At 40.0% G+C, this 14,248-nt stretch overlaps 1 protein-coding gene across 5 annotated transcripts in view; it reads right to left on the minus strand.

Moving 5' to 3' along the window:
• Positions 1–4,043: 4,043 nt before the first annotated feature.
• Positions 4,044–14,248, minus strand: part of DOCK8 (dedicator of cytokinesis 8) — a 93,238-nt gene continuing 83,033 nt past the window's right edge. For all 5 annotated transcript variants that reach the window (XM_054185379.1, XM_054185383.1, XM_054185381.1 and 2 more), the window contains 9 exons: positions 13,078–13,221; positions 12,061–12,192; positions 11,144–11,278; positions 10,515–10,604; positions 9,907–10,143; positions 9,133–9,276; positions 7,987–8,093; positions 6,957–7,124; positions 4,044–6,332 (listed from right to left, as the gene is read on the minus strand). In XM_054185379.1, the coding sequence (XP_054041354.1) occupies positions 6,269–6,332; positions 6,957–7,124; positions 7,987–8,093; positions 9,133–9,276; positions 9,907–10,143; positions 10,515–10,604; positions 11,144–11,278; positions 12,061–12,192; positions 13,078–13,221 (1,221 nt within the window). In that variant the 3' untranslated portion in view covers positions 4,044–6,268. The remainder of the gene's footprint in view (positions 6,333–6,956; positions 7,125–7,986; positions 8,094–9,132; positions 9,277–9,906; positions 10,144–10,514; positions 10,605–11,143; positions 11,279–12,060; positions 12,193–13,077; positions 13,222–14,248) is intronic.

The raw sequence follows: 14,248 nt of genomic DNA on the forward strand, positions 1-14,248 counted from the left end.
AACCTGCCACAGATTACAAGAGTTTTGTTCTTCCTAATTTAATCAATGGTTGAAGTCTGTTACATAAGCCAACCTCTTGGAAATCTTTCAGACCCTGTTGAATTAGTATTATTCTCCCTAACTTAAAAGCTGGCAGCCAAAGTTGCAGTGAAAATGGCATCCTTCCAGGCTGCTGAGAAACCTCCAACATCTGAGGCAGCACTATCAGCTTCATTTTCGCAAAGCCGTTCTTGCTGGCAGTCCCTTCCCCTTCCCCTGCCGGGAAAAATGCCACCCCAAAAGGTTTAGTTTTGAGCCCAGGATTTTATGCCTTAAGAAGGAAGGCTTTGGTTCCTTTAGGAACACTTGCAACCTGTCTTTGATAGCTGAGAAGGGGTTGTTCATTTCTCTTGAAGTTGAGCTGCAAACAAAGGAAAGGATATGGTTTTGTGCCTACTTCCTTTCTTCACTGTCTATTAAGTCCAGAAACACTTGTTTGCTTGAGGTTTTAAGATAACTTTCTGGCACTTTCAAGTTCTAGATGTATCAGCAATGCTAAGCTTGTTTTTCCTGGTTTTGTTTGTTTGTATTGTTTTGTTTTGTTTTTTTTCACAGAGCTCTCCTTGGTGAACAGAAATTTCTACAGATATTCACATTTGGGAAATTCAGAAATGTATGGTAGGAAATCTTCACTTCCTGTGTTTTTACAGGTGCTTGTTAAATAGCATTGTCCTCCTGCCATCCAGCCAAAATACCTTGTCCCTTCAGTTATTAGAGTTTAACTTTCTTTGTAATATGGATTTCACCAGTCCTAGTAGACACCCAATACATGTTTAGAAATATTCCATGAATAGAGGCAGATAGGGAAAAAACTTATTCCTGTAAAAAATAAATGGTTCTGAAAGAAGTATTCCATCCACAGATAGACAGAAATATAAAATCAATCTCATAGCATAGGAAAAAATATGTGTAATGATTTAGAGCATTTACATTTGCATTTAGGTATCTTTTCATTTTGTACATGTGGCATTTAAACAAGCACATAACAATTTTTCCTCTCACAACTGTTTCCTTTTAGAAGGTATACAGCTTGTAAGTGGTGCATCTGGGCAGTAATTGGGACTAAATGCATGCTTTGCTCTGTATACCACAGCATATGCTGAGTAAATTCATTAAGGGAAGTTAAAAAAGAAAAAGGATTCAACTTTGCTTTTTTTTTTCTCCTAAAGGGAAAATTTTGTTTTGAAGGGTGCAAAGCAGCAGGTTGCTTAGAATAGACAAGCAGAACAAAATGTTACAACTTTCAAGGCTTCTTAAACTAATCCTAGAATATCTACTATTGAGGGTCTTTGGGTTTTTAGTTTGTTTGTTTTGATCAGCCAAACATTTAGTTTGATGTTTTCAGGATTTTTTGCAGAGCAATATTGAATGACTTCATTGTTTGCAAAAAAATTTCATCAAGGTTAGTTTTTAAATTCTTGAACACTTGGAAAACAGTCAGGTTTTGAATAAAAATGCTTCATTTAAACCAATCCCTCACTGAGGACATAAGGAGGCACGAAAACATATTCGATTCACGATGTCAAGCACTCAATCAATGCCAGATTTTACTGTTACTTCCCCAAACACTAATTGAGCTCTACTGTGAGTGTGCGTTGCCTTTATTCTTGTAACCAAAATGCACCTTTTCCAAAGGGGCCCCTTCTCCTTTCAGTGCACTGATTAGACCAAAGCATTACCCAGCCTGAGATGACTTATCAAGACCTGTTATTATTTTATAATCACTCCATTTAACTGGTTTAAAAGATAGTTAAAACATAGTCATCCGAACTGCTCCATAAATTACCCCGCTCCCAAATTCAGCACTAATGGCAACAGCCTACGAACACTCCTTGTACATGTTCAGCACCATGCTGCAGTAAAATACAGTAAAATACTGTTATCATGTGCTTCATTTTCATAAAAAGCACTGCTTTGAGAGAGTATAACAGCTTAAAGAGTCCAAGCTGGCTCTGTGTCAGGCTGTCTGTTAAGCTTTCATTCCTCTTTCTGAAATATTTGAGATGTTGATACTTCAAACAGACGAACAGGAAAAACAAAAAAAAAAGGAATTAAAATGTTTGCTTTCGTTTTCCCAAGTCTTCACATTGGTGGGAAACCTAACAAGGAAGCGTTCAGCTTCCACAGAGAGGTCATAGAATCATAGAATACCAGGTTGGAAGAGACCTCAGGGATCATCTGGTACAACCTTTCTTGGCAAAAGCACAGCCTAGAAAAGGTGGCCCAGCACCCTGTCCAGCTGAACCTTAGAAGTGTCTGATGTTGGGGAATCCATCACTTCCCTGGGGAGATTATTCTCATTGTGAACAATTTTTCTCTTGTGTCCTGTCAGAATCCCCCATGGAGTAACTTGTACCCATTACCCCTCTTGTCTGTGTGGCTCCCTGTAGAAAGGGAGTCTCCACCTTCCTTGTAGCCACCCTTTAAATACTGGAACATGGTGATAAGATCTCCCCTAAGCCCTCTTTTCTCAAGGCTGAACAAAGCCAGCTCTCCCAGCCTTTCCTCATATGGCAGGCTTCCCAGTCCTTTGAGCATCTTTGTGGCCCTTCTCTGGACCCTCTCCAGCCTGCCCACATCAGGGACCAAAACTGAAGACAGCATTCCAGGCGTGGCCTGAGAACTGCTGAGTAGAGTGGGATAATGACTCCTTTATCTCGCTGGTGATGCCCTTGTGGATGCAACCCAGCACTCTGGTGGCTTTCTTTGCTGCAGCAGCACACTGTTCTCACACTCATAGTGAGCTTGTTGTCCCTCAGGATCCCCAGGTCCCTTTCCACAGAGCCGTTCCTCAGCCGGGTAGATCCCAGCCTGTACTGCACTCCTGGATTGTTTTCCCAGGTGACAGACTTTACACTTGTCCTTGTTGAACTTCATAAGGTTCTTGTTAGCTCACTCTTCCAGTGTATCCAGGTCTTCCTGCAGGGTGGCTCTCCCTTCTGAAGTGTCTGAGGAGGTGGACGACCCTCTTGAAGGCCGTGTAACCCAGACCTGCCGGCTCTAAGTGACACCACTGCATTTCTCTTTAAGTGTCACAAGAGTGGCCACAGCCACTCACAGTCGTGCCTGTTCAGTCTTGAACGTCTTGACTTGAACGTTCAGTCCATCACCTGCTGAAGCCTTGAACATGGGATATTTAATGCCGTATGTGCTCCCTTTACAGCTGCTGTTCCGCAAACCAAGAAATCTAGCATTAGGGCTGCCCATGTAGCATCACTAGTGCTGACCAAAAGCACCCGCCTTGATGGTTCAAATGTGTTCAAAACATGCTGACAGGATTATTCATACTTCTGGGCATTATTGTTCGTCTTCTCACAGCTGGCATGGGCTCCTTATATATGTGTGATGTTTGCATGCTGTCAGGTGTGCGAGTGTGTGCACACCCCTGATTTGGATCGGCTGTGCTCTGCTGGGCGATGGGGCTGTGTACGGACTTGGCACTGCTGGTCACAGCCCACCGCTGTGCTGTGCAGCGGGATGGGGCATGGCCAGGGTGGTGAACAGAGAGAGAGAGATGTTCGCGCTGAGCTGGAGGATTCCAGCCCCAAAAGGGTTAAGTGAGCTATGGTGAGCTCCCAGCTCCTGTGGGAATCTCTGGACCTGGACGGGTGTAGTTCTGTGCCTCGCTTGCTGGTTCCCCTGTGACAGCCTCGGTAGTTTAGCCCTGGAGCTAACTAGTGTGGACACATGCAACTCTCCCTAGTCTTGAATCACTCAGATGGCGTGTCGTTCAAGAATCAGGCATGTTTCTGCTCTACACCTACACATTGGAAGAAGAAAGGAGGGCACTTCTGTCACTCAGCTTCCCGCTGCCATTTTTCATGGATGCAAATGAAAAAATAAGTTATGAAGCAAGTTGTTGCCTATTACCTCTGCAACAGACACTATTTATCCTAGAGACAGACTGACACCTCCCTTGCCGAAATCTTTGTATTTTCTGCTGAATGATGCTTCTACGAGGGAAGGTTGTTCCTACTGGAATTTTATTTCCAGCTGGATTCTATTGAGGTATAAGGTGTAACACAAAGACATTTCTGAACACCCTGTGAGACAGCTGCTTTATTGCAAAATGAATATAATAAAGTAGAAAATACACATAGTTTAACTCTTGAAAGAAATGTACGAACCACGTTTCATTTGTAGAAGGGACAACATGAGCTACAAACTGAGGGCAAGACTGGCCAACTGGTTGAGGGGTGCTCAGCTTGTAAAACGCGAGTGAGGAGTCCTTCAGCATTCATATTATCCTGAGCATTGTTTTAGTTCAAGGACCACGCAACAGGAAACACTTCATTGCTTTTACCTAGTATATTGTATACCTGTAGCAGTTTTTTGTTTACCTGAGGTTGCTGTCATTTAGGCTGTAAAGGATAAGCATCTTGTAAACAATGAGGTTGGATTATGGGGTTGACAGATGACAGTATTCTGACCTTCCTCCTGAACAGGCTGTTAAAAACAGTAGATAAAGGGCTAGGTTCCCATAGGTAGAGATCTCATCCCTTCAAAGCTTTGGGAAATTAATCATCTTTTCAACTAAGGACTGTTTCAAAGTAACCTGAATACAGGGAAGCCACTCCATGGAGGCATCTTTTACTTTGAGCTTTTTGTATCATTTCCTTATGTGCTTTGACAGAATAGTTACTCCTGACTATTGCATCTAACAATAGTATGAATGAGGAGGGAAATGTTTTCTTACACTCCAAGTGCTATGTAAGTACAGTGTTTATTTCACCTATTTCCACATCTCATCTTGTTTGATTATCCCTGTGAATCTTCTACATAGCACATGCAAAATCTGACTCACTCAGATGTCAATGAAGTGCTGGGAAAATTCATATTATCAGATGGCAAGGCTGCAGATGACCATAAAAAGTCAAAATGTTTCCACTAACAGCAGCAGCCTCAATGTCCTTTATACTTCCGGAGCGGAGTTGTTGCATTTAGAAACACATGGCATCAGCTCTGAGAAAGTTCACTGTCATTTTTTAAAATTAAGTACAAAGGAAAATTTTAACATTAAATTCTGTATTTGGGAAAATGGCATTGCTTACTTTAATCAGCATGAACCCATAATTTCCAAACCCCTGAAAAGGTGGAGGGAAGGAAGTCACGTCAATGGACGCTTTCATGGATCTTTGTTTCAAAATACAAACATTATGTGGTAAGTGTGGTCACAATACAAATTGCGGCTCTGCCACTGCCTCACTAAATGAGTACCAAAGTCCTGAGTCTCTCTCTCTCAACATCCTAATCTGCAAAATTATAAAATTTTTTCCTTACTTCAAAGAAGTGCTGTAAAGATTATTTAGTAAAGTGTTGCTAATTTCTCTTAAGCTGCAGTAAAGCCCTAGTGAAGTGCTTTGCAGGAAATCCTCACTGTGTGCTTCTGTAGTTAATGGTGGATAAGGTTATTTACATAAGAGCATTTTATAGTAAAAGAATCACTCATAGCTTAGCGTCTTCTTTTTAAACTATTACCTGTTAGCTGTGCTAAACATGACACTGATTATTAAGAAATCCAACTGCAAGTCAAGTAGTAGTCCCTATACTTAGAAAAAAATTAGAAGACCTGTAAGAATTATTTGTTGCTACTTCTTGCTTTCCAAGCTTTGGTTGAGAAAACTTGTGCGGAACTCTCCCTGCAGTTAAGGACCGTGATAGAAACTGGTGACAGAAACTGATTGAGGAAATTATTCTTTCCTGCAGCTCCAGCTTAGCAAACACTGAGCAGGGGACCATGTCCTTCCTCATTAAGACAGCATTTAAACATGTGATTGACTTGCAGAATGTACTCTATTGCCAAAAGCACATGGGTAAATGCTGTCTTGGAAAAGGACCATAAATAGACATAATTTGTCATCATCTCTTTAATACATTATTTGGATTCACAGAACACCTCAACCAAACCACACAGAGTTGTATCTGTTAGCTAGTGATGACTGACCTCATGCCACTGACCACTCTAATGGTCCACTCCTCCGCATTATGTGTTTATTTTACCATTTATGCAAAAGTAACTAAAAAGCATCCCCTTTCTTTCCAAGTCCTCATGGGATGTAGTTGATTAGGAGTCATCCCCCAGTTTTCATTCAGTGATCTTGTGTAAATGCACACTGTCCAGAAAGCACACATGCTGACTTGTGAAAGATTTCTGGTTTCATAGATGCTGAATATCCCATCACTTCTGGCTTGCAGCATGATGCTCTTCCTTGGCCAAAGCAGCTAGTTCTTAAGTGCTTTGTGAAGAAGTCTGGGCATCATATTTCCTAAAACTGTGGTTTCGAAAAGATTCCCTGAAATGAAATGGATCCATAAATAAAGTTGTCAAATGAAAAAGAATCCAAGAAATACCTGCCTTGTGAAGAGGAGCAGCTGACAAATCATCAGCTGAAACATGTTATGTGTTGGCAGGTCAGAGGCATATTCCTTCTTCTGCTCCCACCCCACACTGGACACAGTGGCTTTGTGAAGAAGTGTATATTCATAAGCAAAGAATGTAAGTTAAGACTCTTCTGTCTCAGTCATGGAACTAAACTGGATTATGTTATCTGAGAGTGAAAGGATCACTCTTACTTCATGATGGCTAACATCACATGGTGCCATGTGTTCAAAACAAACACATACCTGTTCTATCTCCTTCCTGGCTTCATATGTTGAAGAAATGGCAAGATGTTTCCAATAGCTTTCATTAGGGTGGGGGGAAATCTTCTCTAATGATGTGTTAAAATGACATAAATCCCTTATCCCAGGAGCAAGCAGCACAGTTAATACTACATTCAGCTCCAGTGAGAGCCAGCAGACTTCTGGCAGTGTATATTATGGCCTGTTTTTAGCTGCTAGTACAACTGCTTTTCTTCCTTGCAGAAAAAGGCATTGTATTTGTATAGCTACAACAGATAACCCTGCCCTAACTGTACCTTGTGCTGTGGACTTTCACTACAGGTTTGTACAGCTCTGGGATCTTCCTCTCAATCATGGGCCTAAGGTTCTCCTTCAGCTTCCCGTAGTTCTTTCTGAGCTCTAGCTGATATTCCCGCTGGTCAGCAGTAATAAGGCGCTTGTTTTTCTCCACTGCTTCACCACACCTAGGCAAAAGAAAAGAAAAAAAGGCATAACATGTATCACCTAGTTCTGTTAAACTCATGGACTTCGTGTTAGGTAATCTGAGTGGCCAAGGATACATCTCCTCTCGGCTAGGTATTCCTGTGATAACTTGTCAAGTCCAAAATGATAATGAACTAATAAGAACACTCTGTCTTTTCCAAGTACACAAATTGAGGTGATATTTTAAGACATTAGAAATGGATGAGGGAGCTAATAAAAAAAAATCGACTGCAGAATACTGAGCTACCTTCCAACTTACTGTAAACAGATGCAATGACAATAGCGGAGAGTACAGTCTGTATCTTCTGCATAAGGCTCATTTTTATTTAAGTTAAAGTTATCCTTCAGCAATTACGCTTTTTTTGGACTAAGGAGATGAATATCTTGCTATATGAGTATGCTTGTTAAGATTTAGAAACATATCTAAAGCAAAAGCCATATGTGGCTACCACTACCAATGTATCTGCTTGTAAGGTAGGGTCAAATGTTTTCTTATGAACAGCTTCCTACTAAAAATGTCATTTTATTGAAAAGAAAATCAAGGCAATAATCTGAAATGCTTGATTTCTGTAAAATATCAAAAGATAAAACAAAGAAAAAAAAAGATCTTAATTTCTACATAATTAGTTTGAAGTGTTAAAATTTATTCCCATTCGGGATGCAAAGCCTACCAAAGCATCGATCATGAGCAGAGACAAGTCTGGACCAAGTGTCTAAAGCGTGGAGATGCCAGGATTTATGATGGTAACTTGAATAATTAATTACACAGTCATATTATCGTTGCATTATTGCAATTATTTTCTTTATTGATGCAATTCAGCATTTCAGTTTTGTTTTACTGACCTCATTATAAACTCCTTGAAGCACAACCTCAGCTTGTTGTGATGTCGATAAAGTTTGGGGTCTGCTGGAATTTCAGCCAGGAACACTTGTGCTACCTCTAGCGGTCCCTTATAGGAAAAACACAGGAAAATGTCAACAACACCTGCTTAGACGGAAAACGGACCACACGTTTGGTTAAACTGTTATTTCATGAGCAGAATTATGAAAGAAAAGTCACCATAACAGGATGGGGGTTTGCTCCTTTTTCCGCCTGATTTTTCCCTTGTTAAGCAGAGTTTTTGCCCATCATATTTTATCCTCTCCTATTTTTATTTCTCCTCCAGCCCCACAAAAAAGGTAACAGACAAATTCTACTCAGTGGAGAAGAGATGGGGCAGGTCTACTGCCAAATCTGGTTACATGAGAGAAAAACAGATCCTATTTGTGGCATTACAAGACCCAAGGGAGTTAAATAAGCCCAGTGCAGAAAAGGACCCCTCTTTCCAAAGCTTACAGCAACGTGTTACTTCAGACTAGAGGCTTTGGTTGATGAAGAATCTGAAGAAACTGAGAGCATTTAGGCTTTCAGCAAAGAAAGCAAGCTCTGTGACATTGTGGATAATGTGAAGTTTTCTCTCAGTTATGTCTTCATTCTTTCATTTACGTTTTTTTTTAACTGCCTTTTTTGTTAGCAGACATATTTAGGCTATAATTATTGTACCTCAACTTTATTTTGGGGCACTCAGGTCTTGACTTCATGTATTTTCTGTGAAATTGTAAGTCTGTGGTTGTCCCACAGCAGAATTGTTATTATTATTCCCATTCCCCAGGGATACACCTGGAGTGAACGAAATGGCTGAGACGGCTAGCGTGCTAGAAATGGAAAATCCTTGGATGCGTTCAAAAGGCCTCCAGGGCCACAAGGTGCTCAGATGCCACAAGGCACCTACAATCAAAGACAGCACTTCCATAAGCACCTTCACCAAAAGCATATCTAATGAACAGCATACAATGACTAAATATCAAGGGATGAAATTTAAATGCACATTGTGACTAAATGTGTCTGACTAGATGTACTTCTTCCAGTGCAAGAGATGAGAGCAAAAAAGAAAGCACAATGAGAAAAGTATGCAGAAACTTTTCATCTGGGTTATTTGTATCCTTTACCTGATTTACAGTGGCTCCAACTGAGCCCTGCAAAACCATCTGGAGCATTTTGGCATCTGGTGGTTCTTGGTTGGTGGCTGCAGTTAGTTCCTGTGTTTTTTTCCGCATGTCTTCAATAGCAACTTCAATTGGGGTTAAAATAAACTAATGGAAATGGAAGAAAAGATGCTTCATTACCTGAATTATGCATGCAATTGACCTGTTTTAAATCTGGCAGTACAACTATCATTCTCCTGTGCCAAAAGCAGCAGTTGTGAAACCCAGGAAGACTGTTTAATCTAAATGTCATCTTGGTAGATGCTGCATCTGATCCAAAACTCATTGGCATCTTATCATTTGCAAGAATAGGATTTGTATCTGACTTCCTGCTTGCATAAATCCATTATTATTATAAGTTACTGACTTCATGTCTGAAATGATTTTGCACTTCCTATCTTTATAAAGCTTCCCTGCCTCTAAACCAGCTCTGAGCCCAATTTAGTTCTTTGACTGTACTTTATCAGCTAGAAGTACAGCCATAAATAGAGCTCCACGTATCCTCCTCCACAGCATTACAACCGAGAACTCAAAAGAACATACACTCACTAACCTCTCTCCTCCATAGTAAATACCCATCTTGCATTTGTCTACCCATTGTATGCCATTCCCATTTATGAGAATAACATGTGGGAAATTCAGCCTTCTTTTTTTTCTGCCAAGCATAGAATTTGAAAATCTCACCCAGAAACTCCTTCAGCCCTTGAGAAATTAGATCTGTCCTCAAAACCCAATTACCTCTTCTTTTTGGATGACATTGATTCTAGTTTTGATGTAGGGGAAAGCATGCATTGTGGTTAGGATGGTGTTCCTCTTGTATTGCTCGCTAAGTTCTCCTCTGGGGCGCCCATCCATGGTGAAAGGTGTAGTGTACATGAACCGACAGAGGTTGAAGTTCTTCTCAAAATAAGTTACCCTGTCTTTCATCTCATACTCATCAAAATACGGCTCCACAAAAGTAATTTGTATATATGCCTGAGAAAAGAGGGAAGAACCATTGCAGTACTTTACAACCCAAGAAAAGTAAAAGGAATGGCATATATGAAATAGCCTATAGTTCACATTGGCTAAGCACGGTCTGGAAGTGCACTGAGCTGGAAATCCTTCAGGGCTTATTCTCTTCAGAGCTGACAAAACTTGCCTCCAGGGAAAGCACAGCTTAACCCTTGGGATCAGAGCCACAGGAGGGACCACAGATCAGAACTTCTAATTTCTAGACTCTGTGACAAGCTACCAAACTAAGCCTTTCACAGAGGCTTTAAGGACATCCCTGGGCACAAAGATACAGCCAAGTTGGGATTTTTTTTGTGCCTTAATGTTTGAACATAAAAGTTTCAAGGGGATACCTTATTGGGATCCAGTTTTCTTTTGTCTACAGGAGCAGAGTCCTTAATCACTTCCACAGCATCCTCCCCAAAACACTGGCCATAAAATCCCTGGAAAGGAAACAGAATTATCCCAGCGTGTTTTTAGTCCTTAATATAGTGCTAATGATCTGTATGCCTCTAGGAGAAAGGAGAAACCATGACAATTTCTGGTCTCTGTGCAGTCAGTATACTGATTCATGAATTACAGTTGGCCAGGATAAGGCATCCTCTGATGAAGAAAGATCAGTGTGAGTTGCTTACAAAAAAGCAGAACTCAAGGTAAAGTGATCAGAAGGGAACCATGAAAGAAATTCCATGAAAAATCTGAAAAGATACCAAAGCAAATATCTGGCATGCTCAAATCAAATAACTGAATATGTTACAGGCCTGCCCATAAGAGACATAGCCTCAAGAGGATTGATCACTTTCATCATTCTACAGTAAAAAGGGCTACAATGGAAAGGATATACACAAAGGAAATAATGTATGGTACAAATCAGTTTGTTTCTGATTTCTATATAGCAATAATACTATTAGAACTGTGTGGGTTCATTAGTAGGTATGACATAACGTTGGAGATCATGTTAACACAGTGTTTTTTTCTTTACCTCTAATCTGTGAGAAATCTCAGGAAGTTTGGTAATTGCAGGCTCCTTATAAACAAATTCCTGTTCGTCCAAGTCCCCAAATTTGGATCCATAGAAACCAACACGGAAGTAAGTTCCAAACATTCTCTTTTGACCCTAATTGGTAAAAACAAGGAGGAAATTTACTATGACCTATTTTTTTTATGTAAACATTGAAGTATTTGGATGCCTTTTTTTCCCAACTGATATATAAGAAAATCTACTAATCCTACATTTTCCCTATTTCAGAGACAGTTCTATGTATCATCAGTGCTGATGGATTAGAAGCACATATTCCTGAAGGACAGCATACAAATTAAGGGGATATTTGACTGAAATCTAATTTAAAATTTAGGTTAATCATGAAGTGATTTTTGCAAAACAAAATAACTTCTTTTTTAATTCCATTGGATACACATTAACAAAACTAAAATTTCACAATGAAAATTGGTAAGAATTTGAAACTGACTAGAAGGCAATAAGATTCTTCTGGAGAAAGAGAAGAAAAGAGGCAGTATGAGTGCTGAGAATTTAGACAAGTTTTTGTATTTCTTCTGTTTTATAACTGAAAACACTAGTTAATTGAAAATTAAGTTTATTTTCTTAAATAGATATGGCCAGGTGGAATCATGCATGTTCTCATTCTAAGTTTGACCTCTTCAGCTATTTTTCTGTAACTTTAAATCAGTTTTGTATTCATCTCTGCTTTTTCCTACGGAGAAGACAGAACCTCTTTTCACTGTAGACTACCCTTTGTAGGTAACCCAAAGCTGATGGAAGCTTTTGTTAGAAAAAGGAAATGGATCTATTTCACGTGAACAGTTTTATTATCACCAGTCTTAAACAAAGAGTGCAACCCATCAATGTGTCTTGCCAGCAGTGCCTTGCTTCATGAGTACCTTATTAATAATGCTGTCAAAGGCCTTCTGTAGCTTGCTGTGTGTCAAGGTAAGCTTCCTGAAGTCTCGATGTGCTTCCAGTATGGGGATGACAATTTTGTACACCTCGTTCACAGTTTCATACAATCCCCCCTTGGGAGAAAAAAAAAAAGGAAAATAATAGAAGAAAATAAATTAGTCCTCATGGACTCTGAAAAGAAAGTACATCTCCATTAATGCCTGGCTGAAAAGAGGATTTATGGGATTCATTTTTTAATCTGCTATGTTGGATGTTTTAGCTTTCTAAAAACTAGTAATAGTAAATGGGTAGTTCTGAGCTGCAAACACCAAATGGATCTAATTTGGATCTCTATCTGTTGGGCTCTCAAGCCTACATTCCTGTGTAAAGCACATGGTTTCTACTTAGGGGCTAGAAAAGTCTACACTGCAGGTAAGCAGAAGGAAATGGATTTGTTTAGCATGCGTAGTTCAGGGCAACCTGCACTGCATATGGACAAAAAGAACACAAATGATATCTTCAGAGATGCTAAATTATATATCCTCTTTAGCACTACAACAATATGATGACCTATTTAAGTGTTAACATCATGACTCTTTACATGGTAAGTGCTGGTGGTGGTGGTATAAAAGCACAGGAGTAAATCTCACATGCTTTCTAAAATCTATAGTTTAAGCAAGATTTTCTTTTTAAATGTACTATCCCATGAAAATACCAACTAAAAGTCTTGGTTCATGCCTGGGACACTCACTTTCTGCTGATGCTGCCTGTAGTCTGCACAGTAGAGGTGGATATATGGCTCAGCTAGGCTATCTGAGAAGCCTAGCTTAGGCAGCCTGGCTGAGGTGAGGTTGTGTCATCCATAAGATGTGTCTTATGTCAGCCATAAGATGTGTCTCTGCCTCTTGTTGTTTGCAGTGGGGCCTGGTTTAGCAGTAAGGCTTTGTTTCCTCATACGCAGGAAAATAAGATATGGATCTGGCCCAGAGACCACCACTGTGGTTTTGGCCTTCACTCACCGTGCTGAAGAGCTCTGCTGCTTGTTCCAGCAGCCCTACCAGGCCACTTTCTGAGAAGTACCTCCCGGAACATATACCATCTTCATCTGGAGACAAAACGTCATCTGAAACAGCAGATTCCTCCAGTGCGTTGGATGAAATGTTCTAAAATACATCAGAGCAGAGAAATCAGAAACCTAGATCAACAGTCTATCATAGAGATTGAGACAGAAACAGTTTCAACATATTTATATGACAGGAAGAAGACTGAGATTATACAAATGCAGCCAGGGGATACACAGTTAAATTTTGTTTAGAAGCGAATGTAACATCATAAATCTCTGCAGATGGCAGATCAGGAGTTTCACTACAAGAATCCTAAACTTACTTTCTTGCCTCAGGTTTAAAAGGCAGACACCTGTAGGTTGCAAACTGGCCTCCCTCTGGTGGCTGGATTTCCATGAAGCTGCAATGAGCTCCATCTCCCAGCCACAGGGTCACAATCAATGTGCCCTTCCCGTTGCTGGCGCCTAGGGATGGGAAATTCCAAGCTGCACCTCCTGCCACCTGCTTGAAGAAGTTGGACTTTCAAGTTGTTGATTTGACTTTTGCAAGCAGAGGAGAAGTAGGACACAGACAATATTCCTCTGAAAACTGCAATAATTGAACGCAGCTTCTTGTTTCAGCTCCTGACATATTACACCTTGATTCTGCAGAATTTACTTGATTTCTTGTTAAAGTTATTGATCTTATTGGGTGTTTAAATAAAACTAGATAAAGTACACAGTGTCAGTCACTCTTTGAGATTCTAGACCATGAAATAACATGTCTGCAATTCTTTATGATTCCTTTGAATAAATGACGCTGAGTAGAGTCAACATTAAAAATTTTATAGTACATAGAAATACGTGTAAATAAACATTAAAATATGTGTACATACAGTATGGAACTAGCATATGTAACTTTCAACAGCAGCAAAAATGCTAAGCTTCAATTTGCTAGTAATTGAAAGGAGTTAAATTAGTGTCATAGTGTCTCACTTCAGCAGAAACTGGCAATGACAATCTGTCTGTGTGCAGGATAGATGCCAGCTGGCTAGCTAGCTAAGTCCTTAAAGACATCTTTATAAAATGGCAGAGACACTGAGGGCTGTTACTATTGATCAGATTTCAGATAAAGAATTGGCACCACA

This window comes from Rissa tridactyla, chromosome Z (genome assembly GCF_028500815.1).
Source record: "Rissa tridactyla isolate bRisTri1 chromosome Z, bRisTri1.patW.cur.20221130, whole genome shotgun sequence".
Classification (NCBI taxonomy): domain Eukaryota; kingdom Metazoa; phylum Chordata; class Aves; order Charadriiformes; family Laridae; genus Rissa; species Rissa tridactyla.